General features: G+C 51.2%; 2 protein-coding genes across 3 annotated transcripts; both read left to right on the forward strand.

Annotated features, from left to right (window-relative positions):
* Nucleotides 1-1,048: 1,048 nt before the first annotated feature.
* LOC128403970 (uncharacterized) lies at nucleotides 1,049-4,675 on the forward strand. 2 transcript variants are annotated; one of them, XM_053369185.1, is made up of 2 exons: nucleotides 1,049-1,351; nucleotides 4,302-4,675. In XM_053369185.1, the coding sequence occupies exons 1-2, from the start codon at nucleotides 1,073-1,075 to the stop codon at nucleotides 4,650-4,652; spliced, it is 630 nt and encodes a 209-aa protein (XP_053225160.1). In that variant the 5' UTR covers nucleotides 1,049-1,072; the 3' UTR covers nucleotides 4,653-4,675. The 2 variants fall into 2 exon arrangements, with proteins under 2 accessions (XP_053225160.1, XP_053225161.1); XM_053369186.1 differs by having other exon boundaries at nucleotides 4,305-4,675.
* A 2,013-nt stretch (nucleotides 4,676-6,688) lies between these two features.
* Nucleotides 6,689-10,115, forward strand: LOC128404173 (uncharacterized). Its single transcript, XM_053369595.1, has 2 exons — nucleotides 6,689-7,068; nucleotides 9,005-10,115. The coding sequence occupies exons 1-2, from the start codon at nucleotides 6,784-6,786 to the stop codon at nucleotides 10,097-10,099; spliced, it is 1,380 nt and encodes a 459-aa protein (XP_053225570.1). The 5' UTR covers nucleotides 6,689-6,783; the 3' UTR covers nucleotides 10,100-10,115.
* The last annotated feature ends 554 nt before the right edge of the window (nucleotides 10,116-10,669 follow it).

The following is a 10,669-nucleotide window of genomic DNA, read 5'->3' on the forward strand; positions in this document are numbered from 1 at the left end:
GTCCTCTTGTCTGCAGGGCTTTCTTCCAGGTAACTGGAGACTGTGCCTGCATGTAGCCTGTCGCTGCTCTGCCCATTTCATCACTCTTCTGATTCTATCGCAGCAGGAGGGGGACACCTGTGACTCTTCACCAGCCTAACCTGCCTCTCGGCCTCCCCCCTCCCCCTCCCCTGCTTCAGCTTCTGCCTCTGATTCTGGACTTCTCTCTGCCACCGACTCTCCCAGCTCACTAAGCCCTGTTGCCTCTTCCCAGTCTTCTCCCTCTGACCACTCATCGTTGGGATACTGCCAGGGAGACGGGGGCATTTGGCAGGCCCCCAGCTGGCTCCAGCCACCGGCTGGCAGCCGGGCAATCTCCGGTACAGCATCAATCGGCGACACGAGCCTCAGATACGTTTAGAGACTCGGCACTCTCTTATCAGCAGAGTGAATAACTTCTCACAACGGAAGTGGCGTACAGAGACATGTGTAAGCATTATTTACAGGCATTTATTCAGCATAGTTCAGGAACAAAGGAAAAAGCATGTCTGCTTCCCTTCGTGTCCAAGCACACAGCAGTATAGCAAAAGCAATATACAAACGGAAGTTCCCAGCAAGCCTGTGCTGGAAGTAAACACGCATGTGACACACAACAGTCATGCCTGTTCCTTTTAAGGTGGAACAGAACTATATCTTAACAGTCCCACCACCCCTCCCCAGGCTCAGGGTATCCTTCCCTTGGTGGTTCCCCAAGCTGGTTGCTCCCACCATTCCTCTGCATCCAACGAGTCCGTGACATGCCTCTGTTAAGAAACAGTGCTTCTGGACATGTGCCAAACACCTTCTCCTCTTCAGCACTGGGGAGCTGCTCCCAGCTCATGCAACTCTGGCCTTAGGGGCCTCGGATTCTGCTCCAGCGGCCAGCTTGAGCCCTCCAGTGGCTCTGCATGGGTGGGCAGGCTACCCTAGGAGACAGTGGGAGTTCAGGAGAACCCTGGACTAGTGAACTCACAATGGGGGGCTGTGTGGCGGGCAAGGAAATTCCAGAACGCCTCCACTTGGCCTCAGAGTCACAAGCCACCTGACCAGCGCCATGGCTTCCCCCAGGGAGCTTCTGCTGCCCCTGACCCTAGTCTGGGCGCTGGTGCTGCTGGGAGGGACAAAGGGGGCTGGTCCCGAGGGTCCCTGCGAAGCACAAGTACGATATCGAGAGAGCAGCTCAGAGACTGGCGGCAGCTGGCTTGGCACAATTGCTCTGCTCAGCAGTGTTTGTGCCACCTGGCTTTTTGTTTTTTACGCAATCCATTGCCTATGTGCCAGCAAGGACCGGTGCAGCCAGGGGCTAGAGGGGGACTGCGACCTGCGTTGGAAGGTGAGGGAACATCTACCTGTCTTCCTGTGTACCTACTGTCGGAGGGAGCCGGCAGGGAGAACAGGTTGTTTGCAGAACAGAGAAAGACTGGGAAACACCAGTTAACTTTATTAAGGAAGCGGAACAGAAAACATGCAGAGACTTCTATGGGTTGCTCCTGTCTTAGCAGTTGTCCGGACTGGCTTGTAACTCCCTGCTTCACTCTCTAACCTTCTGTGTCAGGCCTCTTCCTCTGTCTACGGCGAGACTCAAAGGACCCTCTCTGTTTCTGCTCGGTGACACGCAGTAGACGCCTTGATCTGGGAGTTTGTGGGGCTTGCAGGCTGCCAGCAGAAAAGCTCTCAGGGTGTTTCTGCAGTGGAGATGCCAATCTGATTCCTGTTCGGCTGGGGCACCTGCCTGTTTTCCCCCCTTCCAAGTTCCCAGCATCTACCACATCCCAGCTTTTCCCCTCCTCTGAGGTGTGGCTGGTTTCCCATCACCAGGGGCCTGGATCCACATTCTCTCCCTAGGGGAAAGATGCCTCAGGTGGGCTTCCACCTTGGTCAGGTGGCTTCAGGGCCATCTTTAGCAGGTGCGGCGCCGGGGTGCAAATAGCCACCCAGCGCCCCCAAGTTACCATGGATAGTGTTGGGGTGGCCGTAGCTGCGCACTGCCAGCCATCAAGGAGGGGCACAACTCTCCCCCATGCCGCTGCAGGAGAGCGATCCCTGCAGAGGCTTGGGAGGGAAGCTGCGCCTGCCAACCTTATGGTTGGTGGGGCGCCGCTGGTGGGCATGCAGGGAAAGGGGAGGCCACCGGCAAAGCCATGCAGCTCCCCCACTTGCTGGGGTGCCCCTGAGAGGCTGGCGCCCTGGCGCGACGCACCACTAAGCCCTATGGGAAAGACGGCTCAGGCTGGCTTCCATCACTCCTCATCTAGCCAGTCCTTGACACCAACCTTCCCATCCATCTGCTCCATTTATCTTCCATCTTTCCTCCAAGGAGCTCAAGGTGGCAAACGTACTTCTCCTCCTCCCCATCTTATCCCCACAACAGCCCTGAGAGGTAGGTGAGGCTGAGAGGCAGTGACTGGCCCCCGAGGTCACACCCAGTGAACTCCATGGCTCAGTGGGAATTTTAACCCCATTCTCCCAAGTCCTAGCCCGACACTCTAACTGTGACACCACACCGGCAGGAATCAGCGGGAATCGACTCCTTTAGAAGGAAGCCCTAGCCTCTGCTGCTCATGCATTGGTGATCTCTGGAATAGGCTACTGCAATGCTCTCTGTCTGGGGCTGCCTTGGATGACAGTTAAGTCTTCTGCTTGCGCAAATGCGACTGTCTCATATCGTAGCAGATGCACCATTTGTGGGTGGATTTTTGGGCCCGATTTTAAGTGTTGACCTTTAAAATTGTATATGAAGTCTTAAAGGTGTCAAATGTTATTTCATCTCCCCCCCCCCATTATCATACTTACCAGAATATGTCTGTCCCACCTGTATTTATTCAGAAGCATGTGGTTTTTGTACACATTGTTTTCCCTCTCCAAAAGCGGGCATTTTTACTGCTGTTGTTGCATACATAAAAAATACTTCTCGCCAAGTATTGGAAGACACAAGATCTACCCACCGTGGAAGAGTGGCAGATGCAAGTGATCGACTACATGGAGATGGCAGAAATGACCGGCAGAATCCGTGACCAGGGAGAAGAACTGATGGAACAGGACTGGAAAAAGTTTAAGGACTATTTACAAAAATATTGCAAAATGTTTGAGTGTTAACATGATGTGGGAAGTGAAGGTAACAGGGCATGTGGGATTTGGTTAAAAGTGAATGAAAAGAAGAATTTTGAAAAGGAGAAGGGGGTTATGAAAAGAATAATATTATGTCATAGTATATAAGATGAGGAATGGGCTAAGATAAGGGAAATTTGGGACATAATAATTAGGAAAATATAATTTTAAGTATGGTTTGAATAACGGTTTGAACTTGCTGAATTTGATCGGAATAAAGAGGAACACAAAAAAGAGAGATGTGAGGAGGTCAGGACAGAGGGATATGGAATTTTGTAATTTAAAAAGTGGATTTTTCTTTTTTCTCTTCTTCTTTTTTGTTATGTATTTTTGTTTTTTGTTTCTTTCTGTGGGCTCTATCTAATGGATTGATCTATGTGAAAGGATGAACTTTTTGATTTGTAAAATTTTAATAAACATTTATTTTTAAAAAAAAAACAAAAGCGGGCATTTTTATAAGTGAAGGTGCACCCTAAATAAAACTCACATCCCCAAATTTGGAACATTTATAAATGATTTAAACAACACAGATTCCACCCTGGGTAGGGGGATCCCGCTGTTCACTTCCTCCTTTTTTTGCAAGAACTGCCCTCTTGTTCCTCCCAAGATTCCTGCTCTTTGACCAGTTATTCTTAGCCATAACAAGAGGATCTGCCCTCTTATCCCAGGACTTATTGCACTTACTCAGGAGCCTGGGGTGGAGAGACTATGCCAAAAGCCGTCTGAGGGTTTGCTGGATCCCTCGTACCTGGAGATTTAGGGAAGGCTGGCAAGATCTGCCTCTCAGCCAGGCTTGGAGCCTTTATCCATTGATGGTACATTTCTCAGGGGCCTTCTATAGGGGCTTGCATGCTTGTGGCAGGTGGGGCCACCGTCAAAAGTGAGTGGGGTCCTTTCCTTCTCTTCCACTTCCCCCCATTTTTCCTCTCCCCAAAACGAGGGTTGCATGAATTGGGCTGAGGTTGGCAGCTGGCCACCATGGCTGGCTTCAGGCTGCCCACCCTTCTCCTGTGTGTTTGGCCACCCTATCCTCAGAATGATAGAACTGTAGAGTTGGAAGGGACCACCAAGGGTCATCCAGCCTGACCCCCTTGCAATGCAGAAATCACAATCAAAGAATCCCCTGGGGACAAGTGTTTGTTCTGACTGGTCTGTTGCCTCTCCTCTTCCCCAAGCAGGGCGGCCAGGCAGCTTGTGGGGAAGGAGAAGAGAACCACCTCGCTGCATCTCAGGAGCTGGCCTGCACCCGGACCAGGGGCACATCTCGCAAGCCGGTCTGCAGCCAGGCCCAGCAAGCCTACGCCCGGCAACTGGCCTGCATGGAGCAAGAACTGGAAGGCTTCCTCTCCGAGGTGAGGAACCGGCGGAACGCCCTCGGAGACATCGTGGTGGAGGAGAGGTGCCCCCAGAACACGGAGCGGGGCCAAGACAAGCTGCGCATCACTGTCTACGAGATCTCAGACACCGAGGGGGCCGGGCAGCCACAGCAGAGAGGACGCAGGCGGAAGATGCAACTTTCATATTAATTATATAAAAAAGACATACATGAGAGCTGAGTTGGCCTGGCTTGGAACATGGGTACACATGGGTGTATATTGGTATACATGGGTTATGTGGAAGTACCTGGGGGTATACACTGGTATACCTGAGTGTATATGAGTGCATGGCCTGCACACGGGCGTGTACATGGGTATACATGAGTGCACGTGGGTGCATGTGAGTATACATATTTGTATGGGGGACACAGGTGGCGCTGTGGTATAAAGCACTGAGCCTCTTGGGCTTGCTGATCGGAAGGTCGGCGGTTTGAATCTACACAACGGAGTGAGCTCCCATTGCTCTGTCCCAGCTCCTGCCAACCTAATAGTCTGAAAGTGCAAGTAGATAAAAAGGTACCGCTGCGGTAGGAAGGTAAACAGCGTTTCTGTGTGCTCTGGTTTCCGTCACGGTGTCCCGTTGCACCAGAAGTGGTTTAGTCCTGCTGGCCACATGACCCAGAAAGCTGTCTGTGGACAAACGCTGGCTCCCTCAGCCTGAAAGTGAGATGAGCACCGCAACCCCATAGTCACTTTAACCGTCCAGGAGTCCTTTACCTTTCCCCCCTACATATTTGTATGGGTATACATGGGTTACTTGGGGGTATACATGGAAACATGGGTGCACAGGGGGTGCACATGGATGAGCTGTGGGACTTCATGTGGCTAAAGTGCTATGAGGTCAGAGCTTGAGTAAAGATGGGCAGTCATGCTTAGCTACAGAGCCTAAGGGGAGTCAAGACAGTAAGAGCTGTTCGACAGTGGAATTTGCTGCCAAGGAGTGTGGTGGAGTCTCCTTCTTTGGAGGTCTTTAAGCAGAGGCTTGACAACCATATGTTAGGAGTGCTCTGATGGTGTTTCCTGCTTGGCAGGGGGTTGGATTCAATGGCCCTTGTGGTCTCTTCCAACTCTATGATTCTATGATTCTATGAAGAGGACTCAAATGTTATTATTTATTTTATTTATTGCATTTCTATCCCGTGATTTTCTCCAAGGAGCTTTATTATTGGCTTCTGCATCAAAGGAGCCAAGCCTATCATTGCAGTACTGGGAATAAAACATGGAGAGAGGAGAGATTTGAACCCAGTCCCCTGGATCTTAGTCACAATGTTGCATATCCTCCAACATTTCTCCAATGTAAATAGGGGCATCCTATTCCATTATTATTATTATTATTATTATTACTATAATATTTTATTTATACCCCACCCATGAAACTGGGTTGCCCCAGCCACTGTGGGCAGCTTCCAACATGTATAAGAACAATAATAAAACATTACACATTAAAAAAATTTCCCTATGCTGGGCTGCTTTCAGATGTCTTCTACAGGCAGCATAGTTACGTACTGTATTTTTTGCTCTATAAGACTCACTTTTTCCCTCCTAAAAAGTAAGGGGAAATGTGTGTGCATCTTATGGAGCGAATGCAGGCTGCACAGCTATCCCAGAAGCCAGAACAGCAAGAGGGATTGCTGCTTTCACTGCACAGCGATCCCTCTTGCTGTTCTGGCTTCTGAGATTCATAATATTTTTTTTCTTGTTTTCCTCCTCCAAAAACTAGGTGGGTCTTGCGGTCTGGTGCATCTTATAGAACGAAAAATACGGTACTTATCTCCTTGGCTCAGGGTGTATGTGTCGGGAGTTATATAACTCCATACCCTCCAACATTTATCCAGTGAAAATAGAGACATACTAAAGCAAAGCAGGACATTCCAGGATCAAATCAGAAACTGGAACGGCTCCTGTAAATCTGGGACTGTCCCTGGAAAATAGGGTCTGATGCTGTTGGGTCTCATTTATGCGGAGACTTGTTCAGATCACCTCAGCAAGGACTGGAGTCCCCATCTATTGGCAGATTGAATAACCAGCAAGGTCTTGCCTTGTTAGCAAGCAGGGCGGTACAGCTACTGCAGATTGATCAATAACAGATATCAAATCAAGAGGAGTCCAGCTTTCCTCCAGCCCAAGGCAGGGATGGTGATGATGACACAAAGGAGGGCAGCTGTGTGACTCTGGGCAGGAGGGAGGCTGGGCCAGAGGGGCCTCTGGCTTGCATGAAACACCAGGCAAGGCCAGTGCCTCCCTGCCCGCCCCACTTTCTGGCTTCCCCAAGCTCTTGGCCATGGCTGTCAAAAGCTCCTCCCTGGCGTGGTCCTTCCTGGCCGTGGTCTTCATGATTGCAGGGGCCGCTGCTGTCCAGAGCGCCTGTGGACATCACTACCGCTACCGCAAGCCACGAGCCGACACCTACGAGTGGCAGGGCTACTTTGTGGCCCTGACCATCCTCCTGGGCAGCGGCTGCGGCCTGGCCTGGTGCATCCTCATTGTCACCTACAACATGGGCCAAAGGGGAGGCCAGGAGTTGCCACAGATCCCCTCTGCAGGTGAACAGATGCCCGCAGCCATGGTGAGCCTCGGGGAGCTGGTGGGGCGGGAAGGAGGCAGGTTGCCAGTGAGAGAAGGAAGTGGGAGGGAGCCACCTCTGTTGCAGGAGGCCAGGTGGTCACTTCTGCGGACCTCCAGAGGTTGCTGGACACAAGAACAGCCCGTAGGTAGCTCAGGCCAAAGCGAGGGGCCTGTGCAGTCCAGCACCCAGTTCTCACAGTGGCCAAATTCCCCATGGATCCTAGCAATTCAGATAGACTGCCTCTGTGCCTGGAAGTTCCATAACAACCTAAGCTGAGCCTCCCAGCTGGATCAGGCCTAAGGGGGACCAACTGGTCCAGCATCCTGTTCTCACAGTGGCCAACCAGATGCCCCAGTGCAAACCCAAAAGCAGGACCCAAACGCAAGGGCACTCTCCCTGCCTGCCGTTCCCAGCATCTGGTATTATTCATACTGACTCTGACAGTGGCGGTTCCACACAGCCTTCTCCTCAATGAACTTGCCCAATCCTCTTTGAAGGTGGCCATCGCTGCATCTTGTGGCAGTGAGTTCCAAAGTCTATGCACTGTGTGAAGAAGGACTTTGTTTCGTCTGTCCTGAATATTCCAACATTCAGCTTCACTGGGTGGCCCTGAGTTCAAGGATTATGAGGGCGGGATAAAAACTTTCTCCTTATCACCTTACACCAGGCATATTTTTACACACCTCTGCCATCTCATCCTCCTCCCTCTTTCTCTCCTTTTCTCTAAATTCAAAAGACCCAAATGTTGTAGCCTTTCCTGGTAGGGGAATTGCTCCACTGCCTTGACAGTTCTGGGTGTTCCTTTCTGACCATCTTCTACGATATCCCATTGGATCAGATACAAATGGTATAATGACCATTGGCAGGTGTGTCTAAAGACAGGGCCAGCCCAATAAATGATGCCGCCTGAGTCCAAGGACAAGATGGCTGCCGCCACCCTCTTCCAGGAACAAAAGCTGACCAGGCTGGCCATCGAACGTTGATTCCTCCACTGCACCAGAGGGCAGGAGACCATAGCCACGTTCACACCTGACATATAAAGAGCTATCACTTTAACAGTCCCAGCTTCCCCCATAGCATTCTGGGAGCTGTAGTTTGTAAAGGTGCTGAGAGTTGCTAGGAGACCCCTATTCCCCTCTCAGAGCAGCTACAATTCCCAGAGTTCCCTGTGAAGAGGGAATGGTTGTTAAAATCATTATGGGAACTGTAGCTCCGTGAGGAGAACCGGGGGCCTCCTAACAACTCTCAGCACACCTCACAAACTACAGTTCCCATGATTCTTTGTTACCACTATTTAAAGTGGTAACACAGTGCTTTTAATGTGTGGTGTGGCCTTGCTTAGCGGGTTCAGAACAGGCATACACAGCTCTGCCCATTTTCTGCCCCTCAGTATGTACCACCTGAGGCAGCAGTCTCACTCTGCCTCATGGCTGAGCTGGGCCTGTGCATTAGGATTGGGTGGGGTTGTAAGTTGCCCTGAGGTCAGAGGGAAATTAAATGAAGCAACTGCAGATAGCGGCAATTCAGGAGAGAATGTTTTAATTGTAATTCGGCCATTATATGGTGGCACCTCCCTTTGAAAGTGTCCAAATATGGCTGCCTTAAAATAAATAGTTGAGTATCTTTGTAGGTTAAAAGGTCCTCCTACTATCTTCTCAATAGTGCCATTTCTGATTTTGAATTTGGGTCAGGCAGAGGGATCAGTTAGGCAGAGAGAATCCTGTGTCTTGGATGAACAAGGGAGGTGGGGAAAGGATGGGTAGTTAGGAATACTTTTGTTGAAGAGGGGGTCCTGAGGAGGGAGGCTTTTACCACCAAGGCTGCACTGATCTTGCCATATTTGCAGGCAAGATAGGAGTCAGGGGCTAGGAATGGAAACCAGAGGGGCCTGACCTTGCAAGGCCCTGAAATGTGACCTCTTTTCTGCTTTGGACAGGGCCACCAAGACAAACTGACACTGAGCCCAGGGATGAACCGTGAAAGGTCCGTCAGCTTTGCGACCCTGCCTGGGCTAAAGAGCCAAGTCACAAACGAGGAGGACCAGCCTTGGCTGAAGCGACAAGTCTCAAAGGAGGAGTTTCGGACGAAGTCCCAGTTGGACACAAGCATAGGAAGTCGGACGCCATCCCAACTGAACTTAAACCAGGGGGTTCGGGCCCCATCCCAGATGAACGCAAGCGAGGCAGTTAGCACCCTGTCACAGATGAACACAAATGAGGGGGTACGGACCCTGTTCCAGATGAACGAGGCAGATAGGGTTCTAGCCCAGATGAACATGACTGAGGGGATGAGGGCCCAATCCCAGGTGGATGAAATGATTGGGAACCCCTCCCAGAGGAACGTGAACGAGGCAATTTGGACCCCCTCCCAGAGGAACATGAATGAGGTGAACAGGGCCCCCTCCCAGATGAACACGAATGAGGCAATTTGGACCCCATCCCAGATGAACACGAACAAGGTGATTTGGAGTTCCTCCCAGATGAAAGCAAATGAAGCAGTTTGGACCCCCTCCCAGAGGAACGTGAACGAGTTGAAAAGGGCCCCATCCCAGATGAACATGAAGGAAGCAATTTGGACCCCCTCTCAGAACGAGGTGACTAGGACCCCAACCCAGAATAACATAAACAAGCTAAAAAGAGCCCCAACGCAGCTGAACATAAATGAAACGGTTGGGACCCCATCCCTTCCACCTCAGCAGGAAGGCCAGTCCTCCAGGCCTGAAGAGCAAGGCGGTGGCACTCTGTGGAACTTCATGGAGCAGGAGCTGGAAAGGCTTCTGAGCGCCCTACGCCTCCACCGGACCCCCACGCCAACCCCCGCGGCTGAGGAGACGCCGGCCCCCTTGGCCAACGATACTCCAAGCGCCCCAGCTGAGGAGGTGCCGAAACCCCCGGCTGAGGAGGTGCTGGGCCTCGACCAGACTGAGGACAAGGAGACCTTGATGCACCTCATCATCTGTGAAGTCCCCCAAGACAGAGGAGCCACCAGGGGTCGGGGGCGCAAGAGGAAAGCGAGCAGAGGACGCAAATAAAGTGCAGAGAAAGAGAGAGGGTGGCAGGTCGGTGTGTGTGTTGTGAGGCAGGAGGAGTCATTGGTAGAAATGGCTTCCTTCACCGCCACCCTCCTGCATATATCCTCAGGAGATTCCTTGATTTTAAAGCAATTCTTCATCCCAGGAGCTCCGAAGGGCCTACATAACCCTCATAGAATTGCAGAGTTGAAAGAGACCCAAAGGGTCCTCTATTCCAACCGCCTGCAATGCAGGAATAGCAGGAAACATCTCAAAGCAACCCTGTGAGGTAGGCTAGGCTGCCCCAAGTATACCCAGTGAGCTTTGCGACTGAACAGTTTTGAACGCAGGTCTCCCTCTTCTAAGTCCAACAGGCTGAACTTCCCCCAAACTGGTGCTATGGGTGTAGCCAGGATTTATTTTAGGGGAGGAACAGGCTTTATGTTGGGGATGGGGGAGGTAGAACTGAGCTATCTGTGATGCAATTGGTCAGTTAGTTGAGTATTTTTATTTATTACTTGATTTAGTGGGGGCAGCTGTCCCACTGCTATGCCCATGCCTGGTGCCCTCCAGATGTTTGGACTACAACTC

Source organism: Podarcis raffonei, chromosome 16 (assembly GCF_027172205.1).
Source record: "Podarcis raffonei isolate rPodRaf1 chromosome 16, rPodRaf1.pri, whole genome shotgun sequence".
Taxonomy (NCBI): domain Eukaryota; kingdom Metazoa; phylum Chordata; class Lepidosauria; order Squamata; family Lacertidae; genus Podarcis; species Podarcis raffonei.

Bases quoted from the DNA above. Each gene is read 5' to 3' on its own strand.
- LOC128404173 (XM_053369595.1), top strand. From the start codon at position 6,784: ATGGCTGTCAAAAGCTCCTCCCTGGCGTGGTCCTTCCTGGCCGTGGTC. The intron at 7,069-9,004 runs GTGAGCCTCGGG...TGCTTTGGACAG, and splicing joins AACAGATGCCCGCAGCCATG to GGCCACCAAGACAAACTGAC.
- LOC128403970 (XM_053369185.1), top strand. From the start codon at position 1,073: ATGGCTTCCCCCAGGGAGCTTCTGCTGCCCCTGACCCTAGTCTGGGCG. The intron at 1,352-4,301 runs GTGAGGGAACAT...CTCTTCCCCAAG, and splicing joins ACTGCGACCTGCGTTGGAAG to CAGGGCGGCCAGGCAGCTTG.